The sequence below is a fragment of the Lepidochelys kempii genome, chromosome 6 (genome assembly GCF_965140285.1).
Source record: "Lepidochelys kempii isolate rLepKem1 chromosome 6, rLepKem1.hap1, whole genome shotgun sequence".
Lineage (NCBI taxonomy): Eukaryota > Metazoa > Chordata > Testudines > Cheloniidae > Lepidochelys > Lepidochelys kempii.
The window spans coordinates 80,290,461-80,314,944 of NC_136385.1; the positions used below are offsets into that span (position 1 = coordinate 80,290,461).

Consider the following 24,484-nt stretch of genomic DNA (forward strand, 5'->3'; position numbering starts at 1 on the left):
TCTGCTTTGAGCTGACTGGCTTGATAATACAAATAGGGTGGAAAGCCAGTCCATCCTATTTGATTGATCTGTACAAAGTATTCACATTCACTCTTGGTCTTTTCTAATCCCATATAAATTCCAACATCATCCTCATTATTCCTGCTAGGTTTTTATCTAAGATAATCACAGAAATATCATACCAAGATGGGAGGGGTTGCAAGTGATTTGGAGCATAGGATTAAAATTCAAAATGATATGGACAAACTGGAAAAACGGTTTGAAATAAATAGGAAGAAATTCAATGACAAATGGAAAGTACTCCATTCAGGAAGGAGCAATCAGTTGCACATATACAAAATGGGAAATGACTGCCTAGGAAGGAGTACTGTGCAAAGTGGTCTTAATGGGTCATAAAAGGGTCATAGTAGATCACAAGCTAAATGAGAGTCAACAGAGTAACACTGTTGCAAAAACAAAAGCAAACATCATTCTGGGATGTATTAGCAGGAGTGTTTTAAGCAAGACATAAGAATTAATTCTTCCTCTCTACTCCACACTGATTAGGCCTCAACTGTAGTATCTTGTGCAGTTCTGGAAGTCACATTTCAGGAAAGATGTGGACAAACTGGAGAAAGTCCAGAGAAGAGCAACAGAAACGATTAAAGTCTAGAAACAATGACGTATGAGGAAAGACAGGAAAAAATTGGCTTTGTTTAGTCTGGAAAAGAGAAGACTGAAGGGGGACATAACAGCTTTCATAGAATCATAGAATCTCAGGATTGGAAGGGACCTCAGGAGGTCATCTAGTCCAACCCCCTGCTCAAAGCAGGACCAATCCCCAATTTATGCCACAAATCCCTAAATGGCCCCCTCAAGGATTGAACTCACAACCCTGGGTTTAGCAGGCCAATGCTCAAACCACTGAGCTATCCCTCCCCGCTTCAAGTACATAAAAGGTTGTTACAAGGAGGAGAGAGAAAAAATGTTCTCCTTAACCTCTGAGGATAGGACAAGAAGCAATTGGCTTAAATTGCAGCACGGGCAATTCAGGTTGGACATAGGATTTTTTCCCTAAACTGTCAGGGTAGTTAAGCGGTGGAATAAATTGTCTAGGGAGGTTGTGGAATCTCTGCCATTGGAGATTTTTAAGAGCAGGTTAGACAAACACCTGTCAGGGATTGTTTAGATGAATGGTGGGCAACCTGCGGGCCTCACACGGTCCATCAGGGTAATCTGATGCCGGGCTGCCAGACAGTTTGTTTACATTTGCATGGACACCCGCAGCTCCCAGTGGCTGCAGTTCACCATTCCTGGCCAATGGGAGCTGCGGGAAGCAGCGGCCAGCATGTCCCTGCAGCCCATGCCACTTCCCACAGCTCCCATTGGCTGGGAATGGTGAACCACGGCCACTGGGAGCTGCAGGAGGACATTTATGTACAAATGTAAACAGATGGTCTGGCAGCCTGCCAATGGACTACCCTGATGGGCCGCGTGCCGCCCACAGGCCGCCCACCACTGGTCTAGATAATACTTAGTGCTGCCTTGAGTGCAAAGGGTCTAGACTAGAGGACCTCTCAAGGTCCCTTCCAGTCCTATGATTTTGAAACAAAAGAGATATCCTTGGTAGAATGTTCATGGTGACTGTGGATATTCTTCCCAGTCAAGAAATTGCATATTTCCCACAGCACTACAGATCTTTTTTCATTTGCTGAAGTAGTAGTTTGACATTTAAGTCAGAGAGCTCTTCTAGGGTGTTTGAGATTTGAACTTCCAGGTATCTTCTAGAATTTGTTGCCCATTTGGAGTGAATTTTCAGAGTCAGGCAAATATATAGCTAGCATTTCAGATTTGGCACAATTTTACATTAAATGCAGACATCTGCCCAAAGATCAGGATTTCTTTACAGACTAACTTTAGGGAAATATTTGGTTTAGATAAAAATAATATTACAGCATCTGCATATAATGCTGTTTTCTGATGTGTTCCTGAGATGAATCCATTGTTCCTTATACTCTGTGCAAAAGGTTTCAAAACTAGTGCAAAAAGGTAAAGGAGACATTGGACATCCCTGCTTAGTCCCTCTGTGTAATTCAAACAGGAGAGATTAACCCCATTAACTTGCACAGCTTTGTGTCTAGTGATGACAAAAGAAATTGATCTTTTTATGATCTGGCATTATGAATGATTCCAAGTACTCTCTGAATATTGGCTGATATTTTTCCATCAGTGAATCCAGTTTGATCTAGAATTACATAAGCTGAGAGCATAGACTGCAATTGGCTAGCTAATATTTTTGCTAAAATCTTTGTCCTGATTCAGCAGTGATTATGGGTCTATAGGAACTGCAAAGTAAGGTCTTTTCCATGTTTAGGGAGACAATCACAGTAGCTTCTTTCATAGGTTGTGGAAGTTCCTCCCCTCACAGGATAGTGTTGAAGATACCTCTCAAGGGATCCACTCATAATTCCTTAAAAAGAAAAGGAGTACTTGTGGCACCTTAGAGAGACTAAGGAATTTATTTGAGGATAAGCTTTCGTGAGCTACAGCTCACTTCATCGGATGCATACTGTGGAAAATACAGAAGATGTTTGTTTTTATACACACAAATCATGAAAATATGGGTGTTTATCACTACAAAAGGCTTTCTCTCCCCCCACCCCACTCTCCTGCTGGTAATAGCTTATGTAAAGTGATCACTCTCCTTACAACGTATATGATAATCAAGGTGGGCCATCTCCAGCACAAATCCAGGTTTACTACTCTCCCCCCCCACCCAGGAATCTATCCTTGCAACAAAGCCCGTTGCCAACTCTGCCCACATATCTATTCAGGGGACACCATCACAGGGCCTAATAACATCAGCCACACTATCAGAGGCTCGTTCACCTGCACATCTACCAATGTGATATATGCCATCATGTGCCAGCAATGCCCCTCTGCCACGTACATTGGGCAAACTGGACAGTCTCTACGTAAAAGAATAAATGGACACAAATCAGATGTCAAGAATTATAACATTCATAAACCAGTCGGAGAACACTTCAATCTCTCTGGTCACGCGATTACAGACATGAAAGTTGCGATATTACAACAGAAAAACTTCATATCCAGACTCCAGCAAGAGACTGCTGAATTGGAATTCATTTGCAAATTGGATACAATTAACTTAGGCTTGATTAGAGACTGGGAGTGGCTAAGTCATTATGCAAGATAACCTATTTCCCATTGTTTTCCTAACTCTCCCCCCCCCCCCCCAAGACGTTCTTGTTAAACCCTGGATTTGTGCTGGAAATGGCCCACCTTGATTATCATACACATTGTAAGGAGAGTGATCACTTTAGATAAGCTATTACCAACAGGAGAGTGGGTTTGTTTGGGGGGCGGGGGGGGGGGGGGAGAAAACCTGGATTTGTGCTGTAAATGGCCCACCTTGATTACAATACACATTGTAAGGAGAGTGATCACTTTACATAAGCTATTACAAGCAGGAGAGTGGGGTGGGGGGAGAGAAAACCTTTTGTAGTGATAAACATCCATTTTTTCATGGTCTGTGTGTATAAAAACATCTTCTGTATTTTCCACAGTATGCATCCAATGAAGTGAGCTGTAGCTCACGAAAGCTTATGCTCAAATAAATTGGTTAGTCTCTAAGGTGCCACAAGTACTCCTTTTCTTTTTGTGAATACAGACTAACACGGCTGTTACTCTCAAACCTGTCATAATTCCTTGAATACCTTGTCAAATTCATCAGGAAAGCTGTCAGGTCCTGCAGTTTTACCACTTTTCATACTTGCTATTGCCTCTAGGATTTCTAGTTCTCATAGAATCATAGAATATCAGGGTTGGAAGGGACCTCAGGAGGTCATCTAGTCCAACCCCCTGCTCAAAGCAGGACCGATCCCCAATTAAATCATCCCCACCAGGGCTTTGTCAAGCCTGACCTTAAAAACTTCTAAGGAAGGAGATTCTACCACCTCCCTAAGTAACGCATTCCAGTGTTTCACCACCCTCTTAGTGAAAAAGTTTTTCCTAATATCCAACCTAAACCTCCCCCACTGCAACTTGAGACCATTACTCCTTGTCCTGTCCTCTTCTACCACTGAGAATAGTCTAGAACCATCCTCTCTGGAACCACCTCTCAGGTAGTTGAAAGCAGCTATCAAATCCCCCCTCATTCTTCTCTTCTGCAGACTAAACAATCCCAGTTCCCTCAGCCTCTCCTCATAAGTCATGTGTTCCAGACCCCTAATCATTTTTGTTGCCCTTCGCTGGACTCTCTCCAATTTTTCTACATCTTTCTTGTAATGTGGGGCCCAAAACTGGACACAGTACTCTAGATGAGGCCTCACCAATGTCGAATAGAGGGGAACGATCACATCCCTCGATCTGCTGGCTATGCCCCTACTTATACATCCCAAAATGCCACTGGCCTTCTTGGCAACAAGGGCACACTGTTGACTCATAGCCAGCTTCTCGTCCACTGTCACCCCTAGGTCCTTTTCCGCAGAACTGCTGCCTAGCCATTCGGTCCCTAGTCTGTAGCGGTGCATTCGATTCTTCCGTCCTAAGTGCAGGACCCTGCACTTATCCTTGTTTGAACCTCATCAGATTTCTTTTGGCCCAATCCTCCCATTTGTCTAGGTCCCTCTGTATCCTATCCCTACCTGCCACCGTATCTACCACTCCTCCTAGTTTAGTATCATCCGCAAATTTGCTGAGAGTGCAATCCACACCATCCTCCAGATCATTTATGAAGATATTAACAAAACCGGTCTCAGGACTGAGCCTTGGGGCACTCCACTTGATACCGGCTGCCATCTAGACATGGAGCCATTGATCACTACCCGTTGAGTCCGACAATCTAGCCAACTTTCTACCCACCTTATAGTGCATTCATCCAGCCCATACTTCTGTTCTGTTATTTCTTTATCTAAAGTTTCTTTATCAAGTTTACTTATCTCTGGCCAGCCTGCTACTTCCAGATATTTTGAATAACTTCAGAGCTTGGAATGTCTAAGTTATAAAAGTTGTTATAATACACAGCAAAAGTAGCACATATTTCATAAGGGTGTGTAACTATCTTTTGTGCTGACTGTTCCTAACTGGTGGAATAATCTCACAGCAGTTTTACAGAGCCACAGCAAAAAGATGGAGCTCACTGATCTACAAGATAAGTTTGGAAGAAAATTTGTTTATTTTAAAAAATGACATTAACAAAACTACTATTTTCTTCCATAGCAAAATATTGATAACAAATGTTTAACCACACACTTTTTTCAAGATCCTGCACCAAATGACAGATTATTAGAATTGCAGACTTTGCTAGGTAGAAGTGGGCAAAATCAATATTTTTGTGAGGTGTCAGAACACATTATAGGACTATATAGTCTCTTCTGCTGTTAACTCCCAACAAAACTGCATAATTATTGCCTTCAGAGACACTAAGAACCAGCTTAATGAAAAATCTATCTTCCTAAGAAAAGGATTGTTTGAAATCACTCAGCTGGGAATATTTAAATGACTGCTACAAGGTTGCTTGGAATTTAATGCAATACATATTGTGATGGTGTTACTTAAGATAAGCTTCTGCAGATATGCAAAAGATGAATTTTGACACCAAACACCTATTTTCTTCCTTGCTAACACAATGTAGGTCATAGGTAAAATCTGATGTACCATCAGCAAATGTAGACTCAAGATATCACTGCAGGGAGAGGGGAACAACCAAATTCACTCTATCGGCAAAATAGCTAATGGCACAAGTGCCTGCGTCAATTGCGGTTCGCAGCTTTCTCCGGAAAGAACAGAATGAAGTGACACATTTTTTGTCCATTTCATTTCTGCCCACCTGGTACAGACTAGCAGTGGCAACACTTGCCTTAATTTTGTTTAATTCTCCTCAGCTGCTACTTGGCAAGGCTATAACCAGCAGCAAAGGCACTGGAGCTATCCGAAGACTGCAGATTCAGAAAAACGGTATTGCACTGGTTCAGTCACACTGGTAAATGGAATGTTCAAGCCTACTGTGATGACCTTTGTCCTCTCTCATTCTTAACAGCTCAAGTGAGGGGGAGACTATTTCACAGTTTAAATGACCATATCATTTGCAGAACATTGTCAGTTAGCAATACAGAAATAATGCCACCTTCTTTGTTACCTTCACCATTAAATCAACATCAACATCTGTTACAAAATGGAAGGAGTACTACCCCTGTTTAAAGCAGGGGTGGAGGTGTCCCCCTTCAACCAATTGGCGCCTTTTAACCTGTTGCATCAATGTCTGAATACATGGGAAGGGTCTGTGGTCTGTGATTCAGGCCCCAGCCCTAGTGATCAGGGTGACCAGAGATGGGGTGGAAGGGTCAGTTTGCTCCAGGCCTGCCGTTTCAGCGGGCCCCCAAACTGAGTGGCATTGTGACCCAGCATGTAGGGTTACAGTGCCACTCAAGGTTGGTGGTCCCTCTGTTGTGTTCTGGTGTGTCGTAACTCTCTGTTGTGACAGAGGGGCCATAGGGGCAAATATGAGTGGCACTGCAACCCTGTATGCCAGGTTGCAATGTCCGGAGAGGAGAGCTGGGCCAAGCCCCATAGGACAGGAGCCAAGCCACCACTACAGGGTGATTACAGTGGAGGTTTGTTCTCCAACTCCCAGCCCTGGGCCACCCTTACTTGTGGATGTATGGGGAGGGGGCCTCATTTTCAGATTTTGCCCCAGGCCCCACAAAACTTCTGTGCGGCTCTGCTAGCAATGCCAACTGACTCTGCCTGCCTCAAAAACTTGTTCAGTAACATGTGGATGGTGCTGCTGCAGTCAGAGAGAGAGAAAGTGGGTTTTTTGAGGTGAGGGCATTTTTGTGTGCAAAATATACACATCTCTTTCACCAGCTCTACTTAACATATTTACACCAGATACTAATGAGACACTTGCATTTCATCTTCAATTGTTCTTGTTATTTGATAAAATGTATGTTAATACATATTTCTAATGTAATCAAATGAAAAAAAAAATAACCAGCCAGCATTAGACTTTAAACAACAGACTTTATCCCTGAAGGAACCGTATACTCCATACAGTAAGCCAAAAATCCCCAATTTTATATGACAGCTTTCTACCAGTTAAGCCAAAACTCATCTGTGCCCTTTTCCTAATAATACCGACTTCATTTAGGTTTTCATAAAGATCTCGGCACTTGTGGTAAAACTGTGCTTTTAAAACTTCAGTAGATTAAGATGTACCTTTATGTATACATACACAAACTACAATTTTGTAATTATACTGTATATTGTTTTATATATAAATTGTTAATGTTACATTAAGGTTATGGAACTGAATGCTCAAACTCAGGAAATACAGATGCTAAATTTGAAAATTTAATTACCTTCCCATCCAGTGGTGCTTACATATTACATATGGCCCCTAATTATGAGATTTGATGGTATTTTAAAAATATTTCCCAACAGTCCTACAATAATAATGGATACAGTTTGTTGGTGAGGGATTGGCACAGGATTTCCTATTGTCAGGTGGTGTTGAGAGGCAATGATCATTTGGGTTTTTTAGCCACACTGTTAGCATAGTTGTTATTATTATGTGTTTCTGGTAGCAACTACAACTTGTTAGGCACGGTACAAACACAAAAAGGAGGTACAGCCTTGCCACAAAGAGCTCGTACTCTAAAATGAGAAAGCGCTGATAGGGGAAAAGGGAACAACAGGTAATCAGGTCGAGAGATTTGCCAGTCCTGGGGCTGACTGAGAGCGGGAGCCTCTCCACGTAGGGGCCCCCTGAGGAAGGGCTCAGAATGTCATCCTTGGGTGGCTGACAGTGGGAGCGCTGAGCAGGGCTGGCTGACAGCAGGAACCTCTCCTCGTGATGGCCGTGGCTCCTGCTGTCAGCCCTGGGGTGGCAGCAGGAGGCATAGCCACCTGGGGCTGATAGCAGGAACCCTGGGAATCACTGACAGCAGGCACCACAGCTGCCACAGCGATTTCTAAGTAAAATTAATCCTGATTCATGATCTAGGGATAGAACTTTCAAATGTGAGTTGTCAGGATTAATTTTACTTCGAAATCACATCTCTCACGATTAATTCGCGAGAGTTGGCACGTCTGCATTCAGGAACAGATGTCACAACAGGCTGTTATGTGGGGTTGGACGAAGTGAAACAGCTCAGAAGACAGAGTGAGTCATCGGCAGAGAACTGGCAGTTGAAGCCACGTGAGCCCATGAGATTGCTTTACGAAAGGGCATAAAGGAAGAAGAGCAACAGAAATGAAAATCACCTCCAAATAGTAGAAGAAAAGCAGAGGGAGAACCCATCAACAGACACACACAAGAAAATGTCAGAGGTAGAAGGAAAATAAGGAGAGAATGGTATAATGAAAACTCAGGGAGGATAAGGTGCTAAGAAGACGGAATGATCATCTGGAGACGATAAGATTAAATTAGCAAAGAATTTGAGACCACAGGTGGGAAAGGAGTGTTCAGTGAATTTAGAGGTGAAGGGGAATAAGATTCACTGGGAAAGGCAGGTGGGAGTCAAGCAATGGCTTTGAGGATGAACGATGATAAGAATATGCTCTGCTTGTATGTGGAAGGAGACAAAGGCCAGTGAGGAGGTGGCAGTAAGAATGTAACAAGATAGTATTTGGGATCTGGTTGAGAACATCTGTGTCTGTTTACCTTCCTGGGGGAGGTATAAATCAGGTTATGCCTTTGTTTCACAGTTTGGAAGACTCAGCAAGAAAGAGATCAGAAGAGTTAATCACTCAGGAAACAGACTGAATAGCTTAATTAGACTTAATTTGAGTGACAAGTAAATTTTCCTTAATTTCTTCAAGCAAAAGCACATTAGAGAATTGCTGCAGAGACTTATAAAACAAAGTGCTGCAGAACGAACATAAGAAATTCCAGCCTGTAGGATTAGATAAAACCAAACCTGTCAGAGGATTCTGATAGTTCCCCAGGTTTCCACCCGTAGAATCTTAAGTGGAAGAACTGGGAATCTTCCCATCAAATGCTCTTTCCACTGTTTGGACAAAGGGAAGAGTAGACAAACCCATATAAGGTTTCAGTAGATGTTTTATAGGCAATGAATGATTCCGAGTTCATAGTTACTTTAAGCAACACACTTTAATAGTATTATATAGGAATTATGGGAGGTAGCATGAAATGGAGTAAGATGTTGGACTGATTTTCAGAATGGACTTCTGAAAGACAAGACCCAATTTCAGAATGCCTACTTGGAAACTGAGTAGAATAAGCATTTGTGATATAAGCAGCTTTTGGAAAAGCTTTTGGAGGTAATACAGAGAGTAGACTTTCTACTGGCACTTTATGAATGGCTAAAAAAGTTTCTGAGGGAGGTGACCCAGATGGCTGAACTGGATGAATAAAAGTGGAAAGACAAATTAGGCATTAATGTTCTTTTAGTTAACCAGTCTTCGCAAGAAGAGCTCCAAGTGTTGTGTCCAAGAGCTACTCACCATCAAAACAAATAGTTGGAAGACTGTTGTGGCTCTTGACAGAGAAGTATCGTAAGGCTTTTGAAGATGGGAGCTTCATTTAACTTCCAATCTTGGCACATTCAGATCCATTACTTCCAAAGAATTAATGTGTGGACAAAAGTACAGTTGGACACATACCAACTCAAAGAGTTAAAGATTTGTCAGGTGCAGTGAATACCTGTGTTAATACCTGTGAACACCTGTGTTATTAGCTGGTGAAAAATGAGACATTGCTTGGCAAACTCACACTTCATCATCTTTTCTGATCTCACCTCTATGCACTGGGTCTTTTCTACTACTAAAAAGTATTGCAGAATTATTCATCATGTACTCAATCTTCAAGCAATTATTTTTGTGTGTGGAAACTAAAAGAAAGAATTTGGATTGTTTTGAGATAGTCAGGAATCCATCTGCCAGATCCATTGGGTAATACCCAGAAACTCTGTAAAGTAAGACGTGTACAGAGTCCTGGGAGAAGTAATGTCTCAGTCTTGTGCTAAGAAAAGTGACAAGGAGAAGAGGAGGCCTCAAACCTTTCAGACATAGTGCTCCTTTGATTCAGGTGTATTGCTTGTGAAAAATCTAGAATTGGCAAGAATCCTGTTGTGTATACTGAAGCCACCAGGAAACACTCATGAGTGAGTGAACACTAATGGAAACAAATTTGTGCTAAAAAGAATGAACCTTGGCAAATGAAATTCAGCAATGCCAAACAGAACCATCATATTGAGAGGTCACTCAAGAAATGACTTCATCTGTTCCTATGGACATGTTACCATTAAAAAAATTGCCTACTTATTAGTATTATGGGCAACTTTTTTGGATATCGGTGACATATAAATCAATGTGCAATGGCAGGCAAACATATAAAGTTTTCATTGAATGAATGTATCAAGGATATGCAGTATGACCTGAAATACTATCGGAGCCCAGAATTCTCGATCTGAATCACACATGAAGACAATCCACTTATATTATGGATATTCTGCCACTTTCATTACAGATTCTGCTGATGAACAAAAAAAAGTGTGTCTATGCTTCAGGAATGTGTAAAAGATGCCAAACATGAAGAAGTGAAAACTCAATTATTGGAATTGTACGTAACACTAAGGAGGAAGCAAAGGATTCACTGAATACAAAATTGAGACTGGATGAGACTCTGTAGTTGTCCCTAAAAAATACAAGGGATAATTAAGACCCTAGAGCAAGAGATGTTAGATAAGACAGTAACTGAGCCATCTCAGTTACTATATCCAACAGTCATGTTAGGCCCAACGTTTTTAACTATAAGCAACATTTTTGTATTCTCAGAAGCTCAATTTATGTACTAAAAGAGATGCAACAGATTCTTGAATCTCTGAAATGAGTTTGACTGTTTGGTACCTTAGATCTGACATTAGTACACGTGCAAATTGAAACAGATCAGAAAAGTAAGGTGGAGACTGTATTTACCATGTGACAATTTTTCTAATCCCCAAAAAGCACCTTTAGGACTGGAGAATGCACTTAGCAGATATCAGAGGGTCAGGGATGAAGTAGTAGTGGAGGTGAAGGAAAAAAGTACTGTATTAATATGTATATCTAGATCAGTGGTTCTCAAAGCCAGTCTGCCGCTTGTTCAGGGAAAGCCCCTGGTGGGCCGGGCCGGCTTGTTTACCTGCTGCATCCGCAGGTTCGGCTGATTGCGGCTCCCACTGGCCGCGGTTTGCCTCTCCAGGCCAATGGGGGCTGCGGGAAGGGTGGCCAGCACATCCCTCGGCCTGCGCCACCTCCCACAGCCCACATTGGCCTGCAGCGGCGAACTGCGGCCAGTGGGAGCTGCGATCGGCCGAACCTGCGGACATGGCAGGTAAACAAACCGGCCTGCCAGGGGCTTTCCCTGAAGAAGCGGCGGACCGGCTTTGAGAACCACTGATCTAGATGACAGTTCACTCATCTACCATGGCACAACACTTGTAGGCTATACAGATGATTTTTAGCAAGTTAAAAGAGATGTATTTGACCCTTCATGCCACACAAATGTAAGTTTCTTCACTGGAAAATAAAGTCCTTGGGACACTAGTAGTGGGAGCCTTACTTTAGAAAAAGCTCCACATACCTGTCATCATTTTAACACACAATTTTGAACAACACTTTTTTGAGCAGGTCAAAATGACATGTTGTGATAAACAATTCTGCCCTAGATTATATTAGCACTCTCAACATTGCTACCACTGCTGGATCAGCATCAGGGTTAGCAGCAGTAAAAAGTTTTGCAAAAGAACAAACACTAGTGCAGAAAATGCCATTGTGAGTCAACAAGGTTTGTAGTGGATATTGAAAAGATACTGGTGTCGGGAGTCCCTGGGTAGTCTGAAGCTGGCACAGCCAGCCTTATGCCACCCTCTCCCATCACCAGCATAAAAGAGGCATAAAGAAAGGGGGGAGGCATGGCCAAAGCATAATGCATGGCAGTGATCTCCAGGCACTGCAATGATCCCTTGGGCAATTAGTTAAAAAAGCTCTGGGTTTGCTCTTGCCACAGTTAAATGCAGCAGCCTTGTGGACCAGAGATGTGGAATAAACCCACCTCCCTGTATAACTTGGGTTTCACACCTAACACAACTCAGTCAGACCAGAGGACTGGGGCTCCAATATTTTGTCTTATACTTTCCAGTGATCTATGCAATTTTTTTGAGAGATCAAATATATGCTTATATAGTTGCCATAAGAAATTACAAAAAAAGAGCCAGCAATTATTGGGAGAGCTTTCTGCTCTCTGAAGCAGCAATTCTCTAACACATCTTAGAAAGGTGCTAACATTAATAATGCTGGTGCACAAACAGAGATTTTTGGCATTATAGAGTACTGAATGGGAGTGGTTATTGTTTAACAACAGTTATTCTAATTTAGCTCTTTCAGAAGGGGGGGGGGAAAATCAATGTTTGCTAAATGGAAAAGAACAAAATCAGTGCGGAAAGGAATTACTTTTTCAAGCTTTTAAGTTGGTATTTTGAAGAACTGAGACAAAATGGGGAAAAATGGGACAGTGTTCTTACATCTCACGCATCTTAAAGCGAAATAAATTAAAACCTTGGGGGGTGGGGATGGGCAGGAAGGTTTTTCCAATAAAGTTACAACTCCACTTCCTTAGAGACCAAACTACTCAGTGCCACAGTTGAATGGTTGTCTATTCTACTGAGCAAACCAGCTCTTTAGGATGACTGATGTCAGCTCATAACCCAGTGAGTAGTGTTATGAGTAATTCCATCAGAAAGAACATTTCTATGGCAACTAGACATGGTTCTCTCTCTTTTGTGCAAATATATGCAACAGTTTTTACTTACAGAATCCAAAAAAAACCCACTTAGACATCACTTCGTATGTTCAAAACAATGCAGACACATTAACACAACCGTGTATTCAGTCTACATTATAAAAACAATATAAAACAGATTGAAATACTTCTGGGGATTGAACATAAATTAATCTCCCTTTACTTACCTCCCATAATTTTAGACTGGCAGTTGATAAATTCTGGCTTCTTGTCTGTAAGGTAACGCTGACAAGTGTGGTGAAGAATCTGAAAGAATGTGGATTTTTCGGAAGCCGTGCTTGCTACCCATTGGTCAAAAGCATTTTCAAATAGTAAATCAAATTCTGGAGAATCCTAGAAGAAAAATAACATTTGAATCACTGGTACTATATTTTAAAACTGATTAAAAAGGTACAGTGACTCGAGTGAAATCCCTGCAAGTTGCATGGACACTTTTCAAAGACACCATAATAGAGGCCCAACTTAAATGTATACCCCAAATTAAAAAAACATAGTAAAAGAACTAAAAAAGAGCCACCGTGGCTTAACAATCATGTAAAAGGAGTGAGAGATAAAAAGGCATCTTTTAAAAAGCAGAAGTCAAATTCTAGTGAGGTAAATAGAAAGGAGCATAAACATTCCCAAATCAAATGTAAAAATGTAATAAGAAAAGCGAAAAAGGAGTTTGAAGACTAGCTAGCCAAAAACTCAAAAGGTAATAACAAAATGTGTTTTAAGTACAACAGAAGCAGGAAGCCTGCTAAACAACCAGTGGGGCCCCTGGACAATCGAGATTCAAAAGGAGCACTTAAAGATGATAAAGTCATCGTGGAGAAACTAAATGAATTTTTGCTTCAGTCTTCACAGCTGAGGATGTTAGGGAGATTCCCAAACCTGAGCTGTCCTTTGTAGGGGACAAATCTTTGCAGGTTACAAATTGTCACAGATTGAAGTGTCCTTAGAGGAGGTTTTGGAATTAATTGATAAATTTAAGAGTAACAAATCTCCGGGACCAGATGGCATTCAACCAAGAGTTCTGAAAGAACTCAAATGTGAAATTGTGGAACTATTAACTATGGTTTGTAACCTATCCTTTAAATCAACTTCTGTGTCCAATGACTGGAAGATAGCTAATGTAACGCCAACATTTAAAAAGGGCTCTAGAGGTGATCCCACCAATTCTAGACCGGCAAGTCTAACGTCAGTACCATGCAAATTAGTTGAAACAATAGCAAAGAATAAAATTGTCAGACACATAGAAGAACATAAATTGTTGGACAAAAGTCAACATGGTTTCTGTAAAGGGAAATCATGTCTTACTAATCTATTAGAGTTCTTTGAAGGGGTCAACAAACATGTGGATAAGGGGGATTCAGTGGACATAGGGTAGATTTCCAGAAAGCCTTTGACAAGGTCCCTCACCAAAGGCTCTTACGTAAATTAAGTTGTCATGGAATAAGAGGGAAGATCCTTCCATGGATTGAGAACTGGTTAAAAGACAGGGAACAAAGGGTAGGAATAAATGGTAAATTTTCAGAATGGAGAGGGGTAACTAGTCGTGTTCCCCAAGGGTCAGTGCAAGGACCAGTCCTATTCAACTTATTCATAAATGATCTGGAGAAAGGGGTAAACAGTGAGGTGGCAAATTTTGCAGACAGTACTAAACTGCTCAAGATAGTTAAGACCATAGCAGACTGTGAAGAACTTCAAAAAGATCTCACAAAACTAAGTGATTGGGCAACAAAATGCAAATGAAATTTAATGTGGATAAATGTAAAGTAATGCACATTGGAAAAAATAACCCCAACTATACATACAATATGATGCGGGCTAATTTAGCTACAACTAATCAGGAAAGAGATCTTCGAGTCATCGTGGATAGTTCTCTGGAGACATCCATGCAGTGTGAAGCGGTTTAAAAGAGAACTAGTTAAATTCATGGAGGTTAAGTCCATTAATGGCTATTAGCCAGGATGGGTAAGGAATGGTGTCCCTAGTCTCTGTTTGTCAGAGGGTGGAGATGGATGGCAGGAGAGAGATCACTTGATCATTACCTATTAGGTTCACGCCCTCTAGGGCACCTTGCATTGGCCACTGTCGGCAGACAGGATACTGGGCTGATGGACCTTTGGTCGGACCCAGTATGGCCATTCTTATGTTCTTATGAAGATTACTTGTAGCAATGCACAGTTTTAATAAAGCTATGTAAAATAAATTAATTTAAATGACAGACATCCACTTTTATAGCTGGTCTGAAATTCTTTTTTCCTGAAGAAATTTTTGATGAAAATGAAAAGAATGTTTCTTAACGGAAATTGCAGGGGTATATTCAAGTTTTCAATAAAAACTCAAAACTGAAACATTTCAGCGAAAAATTAGAGTTGTAATTCCTCATGGGTGTCTAGTGTGCTCTTTCTCCTCTATGAGTGGACTACAGTATACCACCCATAATGCAACACACTCCCCTTTTCGGAAGGGGGAGCTGGCAACATGGATTCTCTGGTTGTGATGCATTATGGGAGATTACTCCAAATGGACATTCTAAGCCATTGAGGAGAATAGGGACACAAGAAGCAAACTACAAGTCATAGTTTGGGTAGGTTGTCATGTTTCCTAAGAGGCTGCAGGGCTGATTCAACTTTGGCAGCGGGCAGTCAGTGAACAAAATACAGCCACATTCCAAACAAACACTGAGCCAACTGCAAAAAGAAACAGACTCTGATCGTGTGATTTGCTTCCTTCATCTGACAATCTAGGACAATCCATCCATATCAAAGACAGGATATCATATATGCACTGATGTACAGCAATGAGCTACAACAGGACATGTGTTAGGCCATTGGTACAGGCTTCAGCTATGTTTAGTCTTTTGCCTACAAAGTGCTCCAGTAATTTAATAATGCATGCCCTGGCACGTCTTATTATTAGAGCATGTCTGATTATATTGAAAATTAAATAGAGAAGTTTATTGCACTTAGGATGACCAGATAGCAAGTGTGAAAAATCAGGACAGAGGGTGGGGGGTAATAGGCACCTATGTAAGAAAAAAGCCCCAATTATCTGGACTGTCCCTATAAAATCGAGTCATCTGGTCATCCTCATTGAACTGCATTCTTCCACTAAGAAAAACAGTTCCTGGTAGAAGGAAAAGAGAAAATGGTATTGTGTTTTCCATCCTTGTCAGAATATATTTAACAGTAAGGTTCCGAGTGGTTAAATGTTTCCAGACTGCTGCTGACAGGACAGCTTAGCACTTTTGGGCAGGGGCGGTCTGTTTCAAATGGACTTTTCCCTCTCCTTCCCCCTTATATTCTCTCCATACATCACCCCTACAATGAAACAGCAGCCTCCATTATCTTTTCCCTCTCCACGCACTTAGTAGAACGGGTGTATGGATTTTTTTTTTAATTTTCTTTTTCAGTAATGAGGTCCCAGATGTGCACTGAAAGGAACTGGTACACAGGTGCATCATCATTAAAAAAGATCATATGACCAATCAGAATGTGACATTAGACAATCTAGGAACTTAGCCATACTCAATGAGCATGTTTCATTGTATAATGAATTTGTTTTACTTTATACTACATAATGTTTATGACCACAAGATGTGATTTAAATCCCCAACTCCTAATGCTGCATACGTTAATTTCTAGCTGGTGCTTAAAAAGGTTTTATCTTTAACTAGCTTGTCCTTTGCAAATCTGTCTGGTGCACTTAACACAGATAGAAATTCTGAAAGAAGAAAGACCCAGATAATAAAAAAAACAGTGTTATGTTGAATTACATTCATGTACCACTTTAAAGACTGCATCTTTGCTCTTTGGGACTGTGACATTATCTGATTAAAATATAACCGTATAGATCATTGTTGCAACCACTGTTATATATTTGCAGCAAATCTTGAACAAAGGTTGTCAAACGAGGTGTCTATGAAAAGGTTATGATTTGCTGGTTATGATTATGCTATCTATATGCTTGTATCATTTTTGTATTTGAAGTTATAATTATTGGCTCTATACCTGGATTTCAAATATTTGCTCCTGGGGTAATGCCCAGCACATCTTGGAGGGACTATTCAAATTGAGTGGCTCATCGAAAGAATGTTTAACTGACAGTGGACCATGGGAGACGTCTATCTACACTTAATGGAGTTTCCTGCTGTGACTAGGCAAAATTCATGGACATGTGACTTGCCCATGTGACTCCAACCTCCATTTTATTGCTGTAATTTTCCACAGTAAGAACAATGGAAGGCCCTCCACATGGGAAAAGCTATAAAAGGCCCTGACAACACCTGTTCTGTCTTCAGAACTGCTTCTTATCTCTGGAGGAACTTTGCTATAAACTGAAGCTCTGAACAAAGGACTGAATGACCCATCAAAGCTGTGGATGTACTCCAGAGACTTGACTTAAGCCAGCAGTTTATACCATCACTGCTACAAGCCTGAACCAAGAACTTTGCCATTACTGTATGTAATTGATTCCTTAAACCAATTTTAACTCTCACCTTTCTTTCTTTTTATAAATAAACCTTTAGATTTTAGATACTAAAGGATTGGCATCAGTGTAATTTTTGGGTAAGATCTAAGTTATATATTAACCTTGGTGTGTGGCTGGTCCTTTGGGATCGGAAGAACCTATTATTTGATGAGATTGTAATGAACCACTCATCTAAATCCAGTGTTTTTGGTGGTGATATAAGAACTGGAATGCCTGAGGAAACTGCCTTAATGTTTTCTTGTTAGTTAGTGTGGTGAAACAGAAGTTTACTTTTGTGGCTGGTTTGGTATATCTTATAAAATAACCACCACTGGTTTTGGGTTGTGTTTGCCCTATTTTTCAGCAGTTTGTCCTAAATTTAGCATCCTCAGTTGTGACCCATTAAGGCACGGTTTCAGGGACAATGGACAGTCTACAGAGATTGCAAATTTGTTGGATTAAGGGGGAGCCCGTAAGGAAGCATTGTACCAGGAAAGAGAGAAAGGTCTGTGACCTCTGCAAGGAAGAGATTCAGTTGGCATTTATAGGCATAGCCAGTTCCAGGAACCCTCCTTCCATACTCTCTCCACAGGTATTGGTCTATTTTATTGGAGGAAGCATCTAGGGATAGATTTTCAGGTTCTATATTGGATGCAGCTCCATGATGGACTGAAGGCCACCAAGAGTAGGCTGAGAAATGTGTTCTTCATAGGGGTAAGAACAAAGGGGCTCTTCTTTCCTTTTGAAAAAGGGGAAGAGAGAAGAGGAGAAAGACAGGACCAGATATGTAGGAGTGAAGGAACATAACAGGAGTGAGCTTATTCTGCTCAATCTTCACCTTAAAATCGGGAGAAAACATATACTGCTCCATAGGATAGTCAAGAGTTAGCACTTAAACCTGGGCACTTGAGAATACTTGCTTATACATCAGCATGCAAAGCTGGAAACTGTCCAAGATTTTTTGTGAGGAAGAACCCAGGAAGAAGGGGTAACAGTCATGATAGGGCCCCTTCCACCTGCAATTCGGATAGCAGTAGAATGGCCTTGATCCTCAACAATAGAAGCAAAAATCCTAACAAAGTTACTTTCTCCTGAAGTACAACATACTCACCCGATTAGAGTCTATGCCATTAACCTGGCAAAGCTGCTCAAGCATCCACTGTGATCTCCTTACAAAAGACGTGGAACCTTCGAACTGTTTGACTTTTGTAATAGACGCCTGGGAGGGTTTCTTGTTTGTCACTGAACACATAAAAGAAAGCAAAAAAGTATAAATACACACATGTGTGCACGTGCACACGCACACAACACACACACCCCACACAAAAACACATTTATGTACGGCATAGCATTAGCAAAGAAGCGTCATTTACAGAACTTAGGATAAAACAACTCAACACTACCTCAATGCTACCTGTCAGGAAGGCACTACTTTCCACAGCCTCAAGTATAAGGGAGGAAAAGGATAACCACAAGGACTGTAAAGCACTTTGCGATCCACTGATGAAAAGTACTATATATCAAAATATCAACCAGAAATCATCATTTTGGAGCAAGCACACAAAGTAACAGTGACCTGGCATATTAATAAAAAAGCAATGGATGCCTTACAACTAAAACAACAGGAAATGAAAAATAAATTTTGAGAAAAAGGGAGTGTGCAGAATGCCAGGAAACACAGAGACAACCTAGAAAAGCACACAGCAGAATGACATGGAAAACTTGGATCACCATGTCTGTGCAAAGACCAGGAGAAAATGTGAGTGAGTGGTTCTGAGTGAATGTGCTTCACTTGTGGCATAGAAACTGCGCTGAGGATGGAGAATGTAAGTTTTCTTCTTTTCAAAAAATAAATATGACTTGTATATTTGATTCAAAAACTGTTCCCTTTGTTGTAAGTAACCTTTAATGTATGTGCATTTACATTTACTTACTACAATTACAGCATTTTAAAGTTATTAATTAATTACTGCCTCACAGTCTTCCTATACATTAGCTAATCTACTGTTAAGATTACTAATGGTAGATCATTAGTATAACTTAAAGATGGGGCTTAAATACTACCTGCCTTATTCACTGATGGATTTTGCACATTAGTAAAGCCAGCACGATTTGGCCCTCAATACTGAACTTTGTATATGTTAAATGATAAAAAAAACCTCCTTTTGAAATTCAAGATGAGAAAATTTGCATTCATATTACAACACCGCAAGCTTTAGATTATACGTTGGTCCTTCTGAGCATACATCCCCAGACATTCAAAACTCACCAAGTCGGGCCTTGAAATATTATGAGATAGACTTAAAAATCATCAGATTAGAAAGAGACAGACAGACAGACAGAAAGAAAGATTTTAGGTTCCTTGCACTGTATTTGCCTTCTCGTATCGAAGACTTTAGGGCACATTTGCTTCATATTTGCGTGCTTTTCTACAGAACCATAAGAGCCAGACTACTATTTTTTTTTTAAAGTGAAAGCTGAGCTTCTCATGAAATAACATGACTCCTAGAGCTGACACTTAAAGACAGACACCAAATATAGTTTGGTTTTGTATTAAAAATATCATATACTATAGTTTCATGAACTGCAAGTTTTTTATTTTCTGGTTCCCTATAGTACTTAAGGGATGCTGGTCATTGAAGTCCACATGCCCTTGGTACCTGCCAATCAATGTCAGCTTTCCCTGGTTAGGGGGCTTCAGCTGGTGAATCTCAGCACTTCTAATAAGCACTGGGATAGGAAAGTGGGCAATGGGGAAGCATTCATGGAAGGCAGAGATGTACAGAAGCAGAAATCTTTCTTTTCCACCCACCAAGAGTCCAAAACTTAAAAGATTGTTCAAGACAAAAACTGCCTAAACCTTATTAACAGATATGAAATTTCATTGTTCAACACCATATACTCCTGTAAGCAAATTCTCTTGCTCTAGCATATCACATTAGCTCCTGTAATGGAAATATTCAAAATCTCCAAAGAGATGGGGACAAAGTTATTTCTATTCCAGTGTATCCTTGTTACAATGTTCTGTGACACCACAGTGATAAATTTACTTCCTTGAGTCTCTAAACATAAATATCAAACAGTGTGCTCTACAGGAGATGGACAGCAAGCCAAAACCTTGCCATATACATAACCTATTTCCAGTCTTCAATTTTAACCAATAAATTGGACAAGCAACAAAATTTAGCATGCTAGAAAGGGAACTATGAGTATTTGATTGGCATTTTTATTAACTGTGTTCCCAACATTTACACATCGTTCTTTACTTTTTAACTCCTGTGCCATGGGCTATATTTCCATCCAGGATCTTCACCTGCTTTAGGCTCTGGCTTTCACACTGGTATACAGAATATGCCAGTGAACATCTGTAAAATTGTCTCTAATTCATTGCATTACTGGCTGGTCTTTTGGTGATTTTTCCTGAGTGAACTCCAAGTGGAAATTACAGAGACCCTCTTTTGAGATACATATGATGTGACAAAAATCATTGTTTCCTCTCTGATGCCATGTCAGGATACATATTCCTTATTGGTAAAACAAGTACGATACTTCTCAGGTCCAGAGGCATTACGAAGTTCCTTATAAGCCTTTATGCTGTTAAATGCTTCCGAAAACACAACCAAAAAGTTATAGATCTGTGTCCTTGTTACCAGTTAAATATTCTTATTCCTATACCCTTTCACTGGCTTGTTGCCCATGCCTTGGCCTATACACTCATTCATTTCTTCCTCCTCTTGTATTTTTGAGACAGTGAAGCAGCAAGATTGTAAATTCTTCAAATAGCCATGTGCTGTTTGCCCACCTTCACTTGTCCTTTAATGTTACTGTGGACTTTCATGTCAGTGATTGATACACAACCCTACAGAGTCTGCCAGTAGTCCCTAACATAACAACCTACACTGATTTAATATGCTCAACATTTAAAAAGTTTAGTTACTTATTTACAGTATATAGTCAAAACACATAGTAAACTATATATAATAATGACAGGTTTCAGAGTAGCAGCCGTGTTAGTCTGTATTCAGAAAAAGAAAAGGCGTACTTGTGGCACCTTAGAAACTAACAAATTTATTTGAGCATAAGCTTTTGTGAGCTACAGCTCACTTCATGGGATGAATGCATCAGATGAAGTGAGCTGTAGCTCATGAAAGCTCATGCTCAAATAAATTTGTTAGTCTCTAAGGTGCCACAAGTACTCCTTTTCTTTTTGTGTATACATAATAATGACAGCACTGTCCATTTCCCTGGATATTTCATAAACTTAATTGAATTTTGCACTAAAAAAAGGAAGTAATACAGGCAAAATACAGTTTGATATTTATTCTAGCACAGAACTCCCTAAATTCTCTCGCTTGTTCAAATAAATAGGTTCCATATACTTCAGAATAAAACAGAGATCATGTAAATAAAAACCAAGCTCAACTGTAACAAACAATATACTGACTATACTCCAAAAACATTAAGAGTGGTGGGAACATACCACATTAGACTGCCGTTGCACTTAAAAAATATAGAAAACCATGCAACTTAAACAAACACACTATCCTCAGTGTTTTGAAATGTGCTTAAAAGATTAAAGCTAACTTTCAAAAACAGGAAAAAAGGCTTCCTGTATTAGACTCACTCCCTAAACACATAAAGGAGATGTCTTTTTTGTTGATGTAGATCATATATATTTTTGACCTCTCAATAAGAAATTTAGGAACCATCTTACAGTTTTTAAATAACTATATGAATACTTTGTTATATCTTATTCCTGTCTTCTACTTCATATTTCTGTTGCCTTATGTTGTCTTCACTCACTTGAAAGTGCATTATATTATTATCCCTGCATTTCTCACAACGCTATTTTGTAAATTCACTGTGCTGGACAATCTGGTTATTTAATAACACTGTGTTATTACTGTTTTCCCCTTGTCCTCTGGATTACCTATATTTCTAAAATCCTTTTACCCCCTAGTGTGCCTGAAGCAGAAACTGTGAAGTTTAGGGAGACTTGCTGTGTTTTTTGCTTTCAGATGTTGACATTTAAATCTCTCACTTTTTGATACAGTATATAAAGCAGCATGTGAAATTGCAGAAGTATGCATTTTAAATCAGATCTTCTATAAACATACTACTGAATAACTGAACAATACCAAAAAGTTTTGTAAAGAACCAAAGCTTTGGTCAGGCAGTTTCTACTAGTACACAATACTTAAAAAACAAAAAACAAAAAAAACCCAATACCCCAAACCCTGTCTTCCACTGCCTCCACAACCATCAGATAAAGGGTTTACATCTACATTCATTAGTTGTTAGGGAAAAAAATAAAGTCATTTACCTTTACTATAACATTGTCACAAATCAATGTATCTGGTTATAAAAAGACATGGCTTTGCTGGTGCATTTGAGTAACAAATGAAGACCTTTATCATATGAAAAGTTCTAGTCTTTTGTGTAAATCTCAGATTTACACACACACACACACACACACACACACTCCCCCCTATTGTTTCCTAGTTACAGGAGAGATTCAGTACAATAACAGAAAATCCATTTCTACGAGAATAAGGACAGGCCAAAACCCCACCACCTATATGCTTCCCAAGGCATACAGACAAGGAAACCCAGGCAGACCCATCATATCTGGCCACGGTACTCTTATTAAAGTAATATCAGGACCCACAGAAACCATTCTCAAACTGCTCACCACACAAAGGACCAACTTCTTCTAAGACAAAACTGGTTTCCTCCACAAACTCTGCAACATTGACAATCTACCTCAAAACACCATTCTTGCCACCGTGAATGTCACTATCCTATACACCAACATCTCTCACAATGACAACATGGCTACCTGCTTCAAATATTTACAAGACAATGGACAGACAACTTAAACTCCCTCATAGACTTCCACCACTTCCACTGCAACAACCACCACCCATCCATTAAATTCCCTCTGGAACACTTCCACACTAGCATCAACTTCCTGAACACCATGATCAGCTTCAGCAATCAGCTTACAGACAACTACATACAAGAAACCCATGGATCACCACACCTATCTTCATAGATCCAATAACCACCCCAAACACACCAAGAAATCGGTTATCTATGGCCAGGCACTCAGATACCACAGAATATTCTCCGAGGAGAACATAGAGGATACACACGTTAACACCACTAAAAACCACCTTCCCCAAACAAGGATGCTCCACCAGAGAAGTAGATGGCATCATGGAATGGGCCACCCAAATACCCTGAGAAAACCTGCTTCAGCACAGAAATAAACCCCCCTCTGATCACACACCCCTAGTTGTTACCTACCGCACCACACTGGAATCCATAAAGGGTATCAAACAACTACAACCCATACTCATCCTGAAAGAAATCTTTCCTGAACCCCCTCTTCTGGCCTTCAAACAAGCCCCGAACCTCTCTAAGCTCATTATCAGAAGCAAGCTCCCCCAGACTAGGGGACACCAACTCAAAAGTGGCACCAGACCCTGCCAGAACAACAGATGCAAAACCTGCAGACACCTCTCCACTGCTCCAATGATTAACACCCCCCACAACATACCTTTCAAGATCTATGGCTCCTACACTTGCCTAACACAACATATGGTGTACCTCATCCAGTGCACTAACTGCCCCAATAACAAGGAGGTTGGTGAAGCCAGAAAATCACTACAACAATCCAGAATGAACACACACAGGACAAAAGACAAAAACATCATGTCACCTATAGGTGTACACTTTTCACAAAGTGATCATTCTCTATCTGATCTATCAGTCCTCATGCTCAAAGGAAACCTGCACAACACATTCATGAGCCAGAGAGCTTAAAATTCATAACTTTGCTAGGCCCTAAAAATCATGGTCTTAAGAAATAGACAGGATTTATGTCTTATTATAACAATCTGTGACCTATTAACTTACCTTCTTTTCCTATGACAACAGGGGTGTTAACTGACCACTTCACCTTGAATGGTCCCTTATAAGTCGTTAGCGCATATTCTATTAAACTTATCTGTCCAATCTTGTATTTAGCTATGACACCGAGTAAGTTTCCCAGACTTGAAGAACTCTGTGTAGCTTGAAACCTTGTCTCTCTCACCAACAGAATTCCGTCCAATAAAAAGATATTACCTCATCCACCTTATCTCTATAATATACACACACACACAGACATCACTTTTCCTTAAGGTATAGTAAGGCCCAGATTTAGCATTATATTTA

At 40.3% G+C, this 24,484-nt stretch overlaps 1 protein-coding gene across 1 annotated transcript in view; it reads right to left on the minus strand.

Moving 5' to 3' along the window:
- STXBP6 (syntaxin binding protein 6) overlaps positions 1–24,484 on the minus strand; it is a 209,877-nt gene that overhangs the window by 48,659 nt on the left and 136,734 nt on the right. Inside the window, exons 3-4 of the mRNA XM_073348899.2 lie at positions 18,375–18,505; positions 12,973–13,138 (exon numbers count right to left, since the gene is read on the minus strand). Of these exons, the coding sequence (XP_073205000.1) occupies positions 12,973–13,138; positions 18,375–18,505 (297 nt within the window). The remainder of the gene's footprint in view (positions 1–12,972; positions 13,139–18,374; positions 18,506–24,484) is intronic.